The sequence below is a fragment of the Chenopodium quinoa genome, unplaced genomic scaffold (genome assembly GCF_001683475.1).
Source record: "Chenopodium quinoa cultivar QQ74 unplaced genomic scaffold, ASM168347v1, whole genome shotgun sequence".
Taxonomy (NCBI): domain Eukaryota; kingdom Viridiplantae; phylum Streptophyta; class Magnoliopsida; order Caryophyllales; family Amaranthaceae; genus Chenopodium; species Chenopodium quinoa.
In genome coordinates this window covers 11776161-11790836 of record NW_018743292.1, presented here as the reverse complement: position 1 = coordinate 11790836, position 14676 = coordinate 11776161, and the positions used below count along the sequence as shown (strand labels likewise).

Sequence of the window (14676 nt, the reverse complement as noted above, 5' to 3'; positions counted from 1 at the left end):
AGATTTAAGAATTTTGCCACGTAGTTAAAACAACGAATAGTGATTTATTAGGATTTAATTTATTTAAAAAACTAAAAATTATTTTTAAAAAATCATCTTTAGATATAGGATTTATATATCTAAGATAAATCTTGATAGTGTTATTCCTTAATAAAAAAATAAATTAAAATTTGTGATGCATACCACTATAAATTGACGCATCCTACAACACCGACAAAATTTCGTATCAATACAAAACCAAATCAAGCGAATTTTGTGTCAGTTTTAGTCATCAATGGCTGAGTAATTTTTAGCTTAATTTTTAAAATCCATGTTTACATGTATATTTGTGATTATTGCTTACATTGTGTTTAATTGGAATACTTAACGATTATATGTTTATGTTTTGTTTACTAAATTTTGTTTTTACACGCACATCTGATTTAATCAGAGAATTAGATTGGAGCAAAAATGATTGGAAAATCGAAGTACAAGTTTCTCGCCTGATGGTCCTATTGGATGAGAAGGTATTATATCTTTATAAATTGTTTACATTTATTAAATTTTGTTATAAACCTTTGTAGTTTATATTAATTAATTTTATGATTAGAACAAATTTTTGTGATTTAGGTAGCTTAATCAAGTCATCAAATTAACTTAATTTTGATTAAGTTCATACCTCAATTAGCCAACTTTGTACAATTCGTCCAAAATTAATTGAAAGAAAAGTTTACTCAATTAAATACTTTTCATTCATTACAAATAAGAAGCAATATTGCACGCATTGTCAGTGACAACAAAATAATGATTCAATTTTCCAAAATACTATTGTTCGGGCGATTAGGGACGATGAAAAAATTCCAATGCATAGATTTGATTTTGTACAATTACAATTTTTAGATCAATTTCACAACAATTTTTCACTTCGCGGTAAATATATTGATTTATTTTATAAGACTATAACGGTTAATTTTATATAAATTTTTTTTTGCTAACATGTTTTATTTATCCACTTTTATTAGATGGAAGAGATATGGGTGTGAAAGAAGTAGGTGATTCTATTGAAATAGAAGATAAATAGTATACATGTTTTTATTATTTTTTTATTATTTCTATTTTTTAAAAAACAACTAATAATGATTTAGGATTTAAATTATTCAAAAAATGAAAAAAAAATTATCTTTTCACATTAAAGATTTTAACCTAATATGTAATCGATAAAATATCATATTTACAATTTTTTTTTTAGATATTATATTTACAATTTATTCATATTATTAAATTCAGTTGTCATATAACTAACAACAACGAATAAAATACAAAACAACAATAAATAAAGTCGCATAATAAATTACATTAAAAAAAATTATACTTTTGTAATAGGCAATAAAACTTTAATTAAATTATTATGTGTTTTTTCGTCTAAAATTATTACATAGTAAAATAAATCAAATAATTATATATATATATATAAATTTAGAGTCTATAGGAAGATATCTTTTGTTGAGATTTATGTATGAAAAAAAACCGTGCATTTCCACCTAGATAAAAGTAACGAATTAGATTTGATATATCTGAAATTTTAATGTCACGAAGATTATAATCCACGAATTAAATTATTTTAATGAAAAAAAATAAAGTAAAAATATAGGAAAAGATAAATTTATTAATGCAATACTACGAGTATAAGAATTCCAAAAAATATATACTAAAAAATATTTAAATGATAAACGCTTATAATAAAGTTTGAAACCTATCATATAAGATAAATTTTGATAGTATTTATGATAAGAAATACAAATTTTTCGTTAATTATAATTAAATTAAAATTTGTGATACTTACCATTATAAATTGACAGATCATACGACACAAACAAAATTTTGTATCAATAAAAAAAACCCCATCAACCGAATTTTGGGTTAGTAATTTTGTGTTAATTTTTGGTCATTAATGGTCGGGTAATTTTTAGCTTAATTTTTAATATCCTATGTTTAAATTAGTATTTCTAATTATTACTTACATTATATTAATTTGGGATACTCAACGATTATATGTTTATGTTTTATTTATTAAATGTTTTTTTACATGCAGATCTAACACATCATACGACACAAATAAAGTTTCATATCAATACAATACCCCATCAAGCGAATTTTGTGTTAGTTTTAGGTCACCAATGTCCGGGTAATTTTTAAAATTTATGTTTAAATTTATATTTGTTATTATTAGTTACATTGTATTTATTTAGGATACTTAACAATTATTTGTTTATGTAATGACATACGATTAGATGTTATATACTTAATAAATGGATGGCTTTGGTTATTTTTAGAGATGATGAAAAAATTCTAATGCATAGATTTGATTTTATATCACAACAATTTTTCATTTATTGGTAAATATATTGATTTATTTTATATCAATTTCAGTTTGGCTAACATTTTTATCCATTGATGTAGTAGGTTGGTTGTGGACGAGGTTGGTGATTCTATCGAAATAAAAGATATGGTAAAACAATGAATAATGATTTAAAATTTAAATTATTAAAAATTTATCATTTCACATTAAAGATTTTATATAATGGAAAAAATATCATATTTACAATTTATTTATATTTAATAAATTCATTATAAATTATAGTAAAAAAAAATATTAAACTTTTGTTTTCTGAAATTATTAAATACAATAAATCAAATAATTAAAAAATAGATGAAAAAATCGTGCATCGCACGGGCTTCCATCTAATAATAATAATAATAATAATAATAATAATAATAATAATAATAATAATAATAATAATAATAATAATAATAATAATAATAATAATAATAATTATAATAATAATAATAATAATAATAATAATAATAAAACATGAATTAACAAATGAAAGTATTTAGAAATTACATAATCATCTCTAATTGTTTGTAAAAACTATTTCTATTCTTTTCAAAAAAAAAAAAAAAAAGCTATTTCTATTCTAATTACTATGAAGACAAGCCTTGAAGATCAAGCTATCTTCATTAAGGAGCATACCAATAGGCATGTCACCAATACCTCGAACCAATGCTAGCATGATTTCTTTTGCCATCAAACGAAAGGTCTCGAGACCAATCGAAGTACTTCCATCGAAGATCAAATCGTAAGCTTCTTTAATGTCTTCGTCCGAATAAGCTTCGTCATCTATTGCTAAAACCCATTGTCCAAGCCCTCCCTTGGGAAGATCATTGCGGGAAATAAGTCCATCACTATCGACATCGAGTTCCTTGAATTTTTCATCGGTGCATTTGTAAAAAGCCTCAGTGTCTTCGACAAATTTGTTGATCATTGAACCATCTATAATCATCATCATCTTTGTACCAAATTGTCGAATAATATACCTGAAAAAAGTAAAACAAGGTTTAAATACTAGATCTACTATTTCGTTGCACCAAATAAACTATTAAATAAGTACTAGTCAATCAAATTGTTGATAAGCATATAGGGAAAATAGGGACTATATTAAATTTGTAAAGCCTTGACATTTTAATTTTTTATGGAGTATAAATAAAATCATATGAACCAAGGAACAATAATTAAACAACAATAATAATAATTTTTTTTTTAAAAAGAAACTTTTGCCTATTATTACCTTCAATACATTATCTTTAGAATTTTATTAATAAATAAAGAACCAAAGATAACAAAATTTGGTTTAATAAAGAACACCCTTCAAAAATCAATAAACCGAAAATAAAGAAATTGTTCTTATATAATCATAAAGATAAAAAAGTAGTTTAAAGCAATTAATACAACTTCATATTATTAACTGCAAATTGCTTACACATTAGTACATTCATGTCATTCAAGGTCATTGCAATGCTATTGAGACAAGAAGATATTGATTCGTAATGATTAAAAATAGAGTAATTTTGAAAGAATTAAAAGCTCTCTATCTTGCGAACATTGCATACAGTGGCGGATTCAGGATTTTATAGATAGTAGGTCACCAGTTCACCAAGCATCGTCCATCAATGACATACGAAGTATCAATCAATAAAAATGCATTGTTTACAAAAATAAAATCCAATACTTCACAAAGTCTCATTCTCTAAAAGTAATAAATATTACCACTTTCATTCCTTTTTAATTAAACAATTTATCAAAAATGAGCAAAATAAAATAAAATTATTGGGTGCACTTCGAATCCGGCTCTAAACTTGGAGATAAAGTTGGAATTATTATGTACCTTTTTTTTTATGAAAGATATTTTTGGACCATTTGAGTGTACTTTGCATTCAGATGTATATAAGAATCAAACTTTTCAATGTGATATTATGAAAAATTAGATTTGAAGTTGGAATTATTATATACGGTTTTTTATAAAAAAAGAAAATAAATAAATAAAGGGTAACGCCTAATAATACACAGTACACAACGAAAAAATAATAAGGAATTGAGGAAAACATAGTGCAAAAAAATTGATTAAATTATCTAATTTTGTCAAACTAATTATTAATTCATAATTAAATAATCTAGTTTATAATTAAACTATATGTTTATTGATAATACTTAATCTTAGATTTTCATCATGTTTTTTCATAAATAAATTATAACTTTAATTATTATTATTTTTTTTTAAATAATGGTGGCCTGGGTCATGTGACCCACCATGCTCTAACATACATCCGCCAATGATTGCATACTCCATATATGAAAACAAAAAATAAATTAGAAACAGCACAATATTTAATTAAAGGACCCGGCATTGGTTTATTGAAAAGAAAGAAAACAAGCTCAAATAAATATGAACGAATTGTTTTTGAAAAATACTTCATAAGAATCAATGATCATATAAGAAGTACAAGATTTTACGCATAAATTCATAAGACAATATTTAGCAATTTCATGTACACCATAGTATAATGTAAGAATTATTTGAATAAGAAAATATATGTAGCAAAATATTGTCGAATCGATTACCTCTAAAACAAAATTATCGCAGTCAAGAGATGAGCAAGAGAATTAAATTAGCTGATTTTTGAAAGAGTAGATGTGTATTGAAACAATGAAACATACGAGCACTATTAGGGGCCGTTTGGTTGGGGTTAATAATCAAAGGGAATCGGAATGAACTGATATCATTCCCTTTGTTGTTGTTTGTTTGACACTTTTTTGATTCCCTTTACCCATTTTTATTTTTGAGTTCACCCATTTTTAGTCTACATTGATTCCCCACCCCCCAGACTTTCCCATTCCCTTTCCCTAGCCACCATACCCACCACCATTGTACTTGCCGGAACTAGCCCAACCACCTCGCCACGGACCTAGTCCCCACCGCCGGACTCGCCGCACTTCCCCCACAACTCGCCGGAGCCCGCGCACCTCCCCCACCTCTCCCCTCGAAAACACCTCCCCTCCCCGGAAAAACTTCCACCACCAAGCAAAAACCCTAGAAAACACCATCCCTCCCCTTAAAAACGCCGGTCGACCTTCCCCCCACCCTCGAAACCTTAGCCGCTAGGGTTTCGAGGGTGGAGGGAAGGTCGGCCGGCGTTTTTAAGGGGAGGGATGGTGTTTTCTAGGGTTTTTGCGTGGTGGTGGAAGTTTTTTCCGGGGAGGTTAGGGGCTGCGAGGGGTGGGGGAGGTGCGCCCAGGGCTGCCGATTTCCGTCGACGTTGTGGCTGGGCGATGGGGTGGCTCCTGGTGGCTGGAAAAGTGAAGAAAGGGGATGTGTGGTGGTGATGGTGATTCCCTTTGTTTATTGAAAACCAAACAACACAGTACTTGGAAAGGGTTTCATTCCATTCTCCTACATTCCCTTTGTTCATTCCATTCCGATTCCCCCGCGCGAACCAAACGGCCCCTTAGAGTATTAGGTGTGTATATATAGGCTTTTGTTAATTAGATAGTTTCCTAATTTTATAATTAAGACATAAGATTTTGTATCTAATTATAATTCTTATTTGCAAGAAACAAATATTGGATTTCTTGATGCCAAAGGAAGGGAAAAAAATACTACCTCCATTCCTAAATAAAATAACTTTGACCACATGTTATGATTTATACAATAGAAATAAATTAACATGAGGGATCATTTTAGACTCCTCTTATTATAAATTTTTCAAATATCAACTTTTTATAATTTTCACTTATAAATAGCTGAATCGAACTTTCAGAAACGGAGGGAGAATGATGTATAGTTTTAACATATGATAAGATTTTCTAAACTAAACCGACACAAATATTACTCGTTTTTAACAAAATCCATCTTAGGCCCAAAATGTGGTGTTATATTTAGTCGAGCCCGTACAAAATCCTTTTATTGCCCAATATGATAAATAGCCCAACATCAAACAATGTTTATTAGTCTAGCCCACATACAAAAAGCAGCTACTTTGTAGTCCGAGATACTTGTATATATTTATGGAGTTTTTGTTAGTGTCCGATCAATGCTTAAATTTTTAAATTATTACTTAATTATATTATATTTGTAAATAAGTCTAACATTGATTAGTTATCAATTTGTTAAATAAAAAATAAAAAAATAAAAAAAAAGCCTTTTTAAGATATACTTACTCTGTTTCATATTAGATGACACGTTTACCAATTAATACTTTATAATTCAAATATTCTTGATTATATATTGGCAAAAATTATAAAATTTGATATTTAAAAAATAGGTGTTGAGAAAAATCTAACAAGACCCCATATGACTATATTTTTTCTCATTACCAAATCACAAAACGAAGTCAAAGCAAATTATGTGAATAATGCACAAAGTCAAACCGTGTCATCTAATTTGAAACAGAGGAAATAATTACTTTAAATTGACGGAGACTATAATGTTGTCATAAATATATATATTTTTTTTGAAATATAAAATAGATGTATATTTTTATGATGAATTAAAATTAATAATAAAAATGTGAGTTTAGGAGAAAAAATTCGTATAGGTATAGACATAGATTTTTGACAAAATTGTTGGCTAAATTAGAAAATTTCTTAAAATCTTCAGGAGTAATTATCAAATTTAATAGTCCAAGTTAGGTTCTTTGTTGTTCCAAAGTTGGACTGAAGTACGGAATATTGAATTCTTATGTAGACCGTACCAAACGAGACATGTTTGGTGTTTGGGTTTGGAATTTGGATTAGTCTTCATTTTATTTATTTTTTTATTTTTTTTTTGAAAGAAGGATTAGTCTTCATTTACCTATACTTTTCTTTTCTCATTTTCTCATTTTAAGTACATATGATTTTTGAACTGCAAATTTGTAAATGCAAATTGGATTTAATTTAAATGCAAAATTTTAGATTATGAAGGCTTATTCATTTACACTTCCACGTATTTAATCTTTTGGGATTAATTTTTGGTTATAGTTGGCAAAATGCCAACAAAAGAGTTTAACAGAAATAGAATCTCAAAGATTCAAACTTACCAAGTAAATATATATAGCCGAGTATGAAAAATTAATGATTATTATTAGTATAAGGAAATAGAAGTTATCCCCCAAAGAAAGAAAGTAACAAGTTGCACTTAAAATTTCAAAATATGAGCTGAATTTCACAAAGACAACCATTACTCAAGGCGAAAAAAATAAGTGATAAAGTCGAAAATTTGATGAGATTAGTAGATAATAAAGGCGTCTTTTTGGGCTCCAAACATTTTACGTGACTTTAAACTATCCAAAGCATTAGCAAAAACCTTAATTAGTTACTTTTCTTTTTCCCTTCCATGAAAAGAACCTTAAAATGTTGGCATGTTACGTGTAGTTAGTAAATTGAAAAAAGAATATAAGAAGACAATATACATGTTCCATGATATTTCCAATTAAATGACTACCATATAATGTTGCTTAAACTTGTCAAAAGAAAAGGAAAAAAAAGAAAAAAGATGGTTGGTTAAATAAATAAAATCGTGAAAGTTTAGTTAGAAAAGAAATTTCATGAATTTGGTGAGATATTGTGTAATGTACGGGGCCGTACGCAAGCATTGAATATTACTAATAACATCTTTAAGTACATAATTAATTATGATCAGGTCCTCTAATGTACAACCCGCACGCAAGCACCATGATTGTGATGTGTGGAAAAGCCTATTTTCCAGCTAGCTCACAACACTAATTATACATATTTTTAAATAAAATAAATAAATAAATAACTATTTTAATTTTATTTATTGATTTTTTTTATTATTTTTTTTTGAGAAAAAAACTATTTAAATCTAATTACTAGGTGATGTTCTTTTCAACTTCTTAAAATTATGTTATTCTAAATATTATCTTTAATTCATAAAATTAGTTCTAATTTAAATGATTATCGACATGCGATTATATTTCAGTATAATGTAAATTATAAAAAAAAAAAAAAAAAACCTCGTAGTCTTGATCCATTAACAAACATTGGAATTTAACTTCTTTTTTTTACAACAAATTATAACAAAGATGTATGATTTCAAACTTCATCGTATCGAGTTAGATCTCCTTGTCGCAATGACCAAAGATATTGAGTAAAAGGACAATTATTTTATAATATTAGAAAAATCATTCAATTACATAGAATTAAAAAGTAGAGAAAGTCTTTCTTTCAAAAAAAAAAAAAAGTAGAGAAAATCTAATAATATTATGGTTTTACATCAACATCATATATGTGGAGGTATATTATTCATAGCCAAAAATAATTTGATGTTAAAGGACTTGGGCAAAAATGAAATTGACTTTTTCCTCCAAACCAATATTAAAGAGACATACGTGTGCAAGAATATAATTTTCAGTCTTAAAGTGATGTTTAAATGTTTGACTAATGACTAAACATTACTACTTGTATTTTATTTTATTACTCCAATTATCAAAAGAATATGCTACCTAAAATATGAAGATGGACAGAAAAACAGCTTAGAATGTAAAATGACACACTTATTTTGACTAGTGAGTCTTTTACTTTTTTTTTTCCTGAAATAATCGGTGAGAGTCTTTTACTATATTCCTCCTTATTTAAAATTCTTTTTGGCTTCTAGAATGAATAATAGGATGTTTTTTGTCACCCCTAAAAAAGTAAAGAGTGAGAAAATTAAAATAAAAAAATTTGTTCTGATTTGGATTGTTTGAAATCTATTATTGAATCTAGCTAATTTAATTTGAAAATTTTTCGAATTAAAAAATTTAGCTTCTTAAAATAGTATAGTTCAATTTTAATCTTTGTAAGGACACATTGAATAAAGCCTTTTTGCTTACTCTAATATGTTGCTAACGATATTGGTATTATTCTTAAATTAATTGGAAAATTTACAATGACATTAATTTTAAGAAAATTCATTGCGACGGAACTGTCGTCGTTTCAAGAAATTTAAACAAACTTGACAATTTTACAGATCCAACAACACAAATTTCAACATAGCTTTTGATATGGAAACTTTGGACTAGAAGAAAATCAATACAATTTTTTCGATACTTCCTTTTTTTACAAGCTTAGGCATTAGACCATCTCCTTTGGTGAGACTCAATTTTGAGTATTGAAATACAAAATGAGTTGTTTTTACCTCCAATGGTGATACTCAATCCACTTCTCAAATTAGCAACTCATGTGAAGTCTAATTTCCCAATAGTGAGACTCTCTAAAGTATACTAATGTCACTTTCAATTTATGGCCCACCAAATCATATTATAAGTTTTTCAAAAAAAATAAATAAATAAATAAATAAATAAATTACAAATATATTATAATATTAATAAAGGGCCCACACTTTTTGTCAAATGAGACTCAAAGTTGAGTATCTAAACTTAGCAACTTTCTTTTAGAGTTGCTAAGTTTAGATACCAACTTATTGGTATTCTTTGCAAAAAATACCCTTTCTCTCCTAAAAAAACTCCTTAAAGTCTCACCATTGGAGATGGTCTAAAGAACACAACGACAAGGTAGTAAGGAGAAAGATAGGATATATACCAACCTAGCCACCAAATAACACACAAATAACTATCTAGAAGGAAATTACTATAAATTAACTTAGTATGCATGAAGTTAGGGTTTGGAAAGAACCTTAATTAATAGCCACCAAATAACACACAAATAACTATCTCGAAGGAAAGTACTGCAAAAATTAACTGAGTATGCATGAAGTAATTAATTAGGCCAGGGTTTGAAAAGAACCTTAACTCTTTATTGGGGGATGAAAATTTATATTAATATTATTGATTCTCAATACATTTCATACGTAGTACTCTATGATAAGTGATAATTTCCCTTAGATTGATTTCAATATACGTTTTGGATTAATTCTTTGCAATTTAATTTGGTTGTTTCAATAAATTTTTAATGAAATTTAAATTTGCCAGATTTATATACAAACTTTTTTTAGGTAAGGAAAAGTACCCTAATCAAACCTCAACCCTCACAATTTTTTTGTCCATTTTGAAAGTGGGGGGGAAGGGTAAGAGATTCCAACCTCAAGGTTGGAAGGTGCAATCTTTCCCATTAAACCAACCTTAGATTAATGAGACGCCCTCTCTTATACTGTATATATGATCCAACTCTTTGTTGCAATGCATGATGCCATGAGGATTCGAACCTAGCATCACCCCTTTGCCCTTTGGCAGTTGGCAGTTTGCCAGTTTGGCACCACCTCCTTTATAGGATAGTTTTCAAATGGCTACAATAAAATTGTAGTCATTATACTAGATTAAATCTTAATCGTTCATTAATTTTGACTAACTTAGGTCGTTAAATGGGATGACTTTGTACTTTAAAATTAATTAAATTGATAAAAAAAAAAGAAAAAGATAGAAAAAAAATAACCTTTCAGTTTCTTCATCTAATACTCTATATTTTGCTTTCTCATGTACCTTTTATTATCCTTTGCAAGCCAATCTATTGAATCTAGGGTTCTTGTTCCTAAAAAAATTAGGGCTCATAGAAAAGAAAAGCTACCGAATTAATTCCAAGAGGCGATGCAAGTAATCGGAATTGATGAATCCACCAAAATCGTAGCCCTAGTTTTTTTTTTTTGTTTTTTTTTTTTTTTTTTTTTTTTTTATGAAAACAAGAACCATAGATTCAACAGGAGGGATTGCAAAGGATCGGAGAAGAAAGCTACATAGAAAGCCAGAGTATTTGATTGAACGAAGGAGAAGAAAATAATAGAACGTGGGTTATTTTTAATCCTTTTTCTTTTTTTGTCAAAATAGTTTTTTTAACTACAAAGTCATCCTATTTAACGGCCTAGATTAGTCAAAATTAATGAACGATTGAGATTTAATCTAATATAATGACTACAATTTATTGTACCCACTCAAAAGTCATCCTCCTAGATATGCATGGAACTAACTCAAATAGTATTGGAATGGTCTTACCCTATAATATATAATTCAAAGTTATAATTTATTAAATAGGTGGAAATTTTTAATAGGTGCGTGAAGCCGTGGAATTTGCATAACAGCATGTGTATAAACTACGATTCCATTGCTTTCAATAAGATCAGAAAATCCTGTACTATATGTATTTATACGGATATCCACATTCTTGATATTTCACTTTCCCACAACTTGTGGGAATTATGCATATAATAATATTTAGTACTAGTATTCTACAATCTACATATATTTCACTTCAATCCTTAATAAGTCCTCCAATCAATTTTTCACAGTTTCAAAGACAGGCAGATATGTTTTGAAACATAAACATCACCAATTACTACGTATATGCATAAAGTTTATTAAAAAAAAAATGATATGATATACTAATAACATATAATGAAATGAATCTATCAAAAGTCTACATGAATATATAATTTCTTAAAGTTTGACCCGAAATAAATTAATGAGACAATATTTAAGGGATAATACGATTGAAATTTTGTATACAGTTTATCATAATTGCGTTAATATGATGTTATATATGTACCTATCAATAACGTTGAAACATTAAACTCATCTCAAACTACTAACGTACGTATTAGCATGCTATATATCACTTGTATATAAATCTATATAGTGCATTAACAAAGATCATGACAAATTAGCTTAGCATGACTTATCAAAATTAATATAAGTGGGTTCATGCTCATTCTCTATAAGCTATCACTAAATAAATAATATTTATATTTAATCTGCCAACCTGGACCATGCAACTAGTGCAATTGGTATCACAACTAATGGACAAATTAGAGAAAAGGAGCCAGAAATATTGATTAACAGCCTGTAAAAGATTAAAATTTTTATATTATGTTAGTTAGCAAAATTTAGGTAATTGCATTTCCACATCAACTAATTAAGATACTATTCCAAAGATGAGCAATAGCTAACCCTTCTTTGGACAATTATTTTAAATTTCGTATGTATCTTTAACGAGCTAACATCACTTTGTATCGTTTGGCAATTAGCAAATAACAAATAGCGAGATACAGGTTGCCAAATTACTTGATTATAGTCGTTGATTAGACTAAAACATTGATCATATATCGATAACATATACTCCCTTTGATTTATTTATTTTTTTTAAAAAAACTAATAGACTTTTTTAGGGCTTGTTGACATTATTGTTTGTTTTCAGTTTTCAGATTAAAAAGGGTGTATCCACTTTTCTATTGTCAATTTTTAAAATTATCATGATTTATTAAGTTTGACCAGTTTTTGATTCATTATGTGACATATATCAAATTATTTTGAAAAACAAAAAATCAAAAAACAGAACACCACAATAATTCCAGACGGATCCTGAAGAGAACCTTTTTTTTTTTTTTTTTTATAATACACTTTCTAGATTTAGAAACTTTCAATTATTTTTAATTATATCTCTCTTCATCACTACGAGTATTACAAATTTAATTATTTCTTTTTTGTGCATGATCCTTACTTCTACAATTACTACGAGTAGTATTTATTTTCTCTCAGTTCTTTACACGTTTAATGCATGTAATATAAACTATTAAATCTAATACTTATCACTTTCTCACAATATTTACATTACCATAATAATGCGAAGTATTACATTTTAAATTATTTATTTTTCCGTTCTATTATTTAATGTTTAATACAATATAGTAAACCCATCATCATTTTCTCACACTATTTTATTTTCCAACTAATTACACTACCATATGTTAATCATCCATTATAATTCCCTTAAAACTTCACACGAAATTTAGAGTATCATCACTTAAAAACAGTGGGAAAACTAGTAATTATAAATTAGCTGCACAACTAGTCAGGCAGTTGGATATGTAAAATGACACGAAGAGAGTACATTGCATTATGCCTTAAATAGCACTTAAGGTAAATAATGTATTGCAACCGACAATCGTATATAATGGGTAGTTGTGCAATTTTTAAATTTTCCAAAATTGCTAAAAATTGAAGTACTATATTATATAATAAACTAATCTAACATGATCGTACAATTGTAGATGATGGCATGTCGATCAATATCTTGAGAGTTTGCGCAGTGTGCTTGAACTAGCTTAATTAGAATCTTTAAACTAAATTTGCTTGCATGATATTCAAAACTAAAATGTAAGTGCATGACTTTGCATTGTTAGCTTGACTATTGAGGGCATAGATGAAGAAGCCAAATCAACAAGCCACTTCTAAATCTATAATACAATTTGATAACTTATTTAATCATCAATAATGATTTAATTCATGTAATAAGGATAATAATTTTTAGTTATAATAACCCTGCCCGCTATTGTTAAAAAAAAAATAAAAAAATAACCCTGCCCTATGTCAATAATTCCAGACGAATTAGGAGGAAAAAATATAAATTTTATTCATAAACATATATGTTATAAGTTATAACCATGGATGTTTAATTGCGATCTAGATCTACAATCCTACAATTCTACATACAATAAGAATGAAAATCATGCGAAGTCAAAAAACGCTTTTAAGTTTCTAAAGGTTGTATGATCTAATCTAAGTACAAATTAAGAGTGATAAGATCCTGGTACGATCTAAACAATCTTACAATCCAATAATGCTCCGACCCGAAAAGCAACGATAACATTATATGTGGTTTATATTGAATTGTAGGGATTTTTTTTTTTAGTTATATAGTATTATCCTACAAACCAGTTTTACTGATTTGCTCCTACCTCACTCATTGATCCTAATTAAAAACAAACTTGATCATGAAAAAGTTGATTTATAATAATATAAAAAAAAAAAATTATAAAAAAAAAGGAGAAAATAGTAGGGAAATGTGGCTATTCCAAAAAAAAAAAAAAAAAAAAAAAAAAAAAAAAAAAAAAAAAATCCTAAACAACCTCTTTTACGGAGTAATAGTATTGTACTATTTTGTATGGATAATATGGTACATTTAATTTAGGCCCTATTTTTTTAAGCTTTTTGGCAAGGCAGAGCAGACAGCTTTCAGCATTATTATTATTATTATTATTACTACTACTACTACGTAGAACAGGGCCTTAATCCACGAGACCATAATTTTGGAATCTTACAAATAATAGGTATCGTATACCTAGCTAACTAGCTACAAAATCATTATTAATTACGAAAAAATATGATTTATAGTTTTGTCCCACCAAGAAAGCCCTAATCAATCGAATAAAAAGCTCTCATCAACATCGTAACCAATTTTCTGCCTAAAAATTCTGTGGCTTACCAAATAGACCACCAGACACAAAGGGGCCAAATTTGTTGGGCACCTTACAATTTTATTCTTTATTTGTCACATACCATAGCTTGTTATTATATTCAAATATAGCTTTACTA

The 14676-nt window shown here is 27.6% G+C and overlaps 1 protein-coding gene across 1 annotated transcript; it reads right to left on the bottom strand.

The window, feature by feature from the left end:
• Positions 1 to 2872: 2872 nt before the first annotated feature.
• Positions 2873 to 5171, bottom strand: LOC110735963. Its single transcript, XM_021916133.1, has 2 exons — positions 5146 to 5171; positions 2873 to 3357 (listed from the first exon to the last, which is right to left on the bottom strand). Exons 1-2 carry the CDS (start codon positions 5169 to 5171, stop codon positions 2958 to 2960), a joined length of 426 nt encoding a protein of 141 aa, XP_021771825.1. The 3' UTR covers positions 2873 to 2957.
• Positions 5172 to 14676: the final 9505 nt, after the last annotated feature.

Coding starts and splice junctions, on each gene's coding strand:
- LOC110735963 (XM_021916133.1), bottom strand. CDS start 5,171: ATGGGTGAACTCAAAAATAAAAATGG. Junction 3,358..5,145: donor GAACTCAAAAATAAAAATGG/GTAAAGGGAATC, acceptor TACTTTTTTCAG/GTATATTATTCGACAATTTG.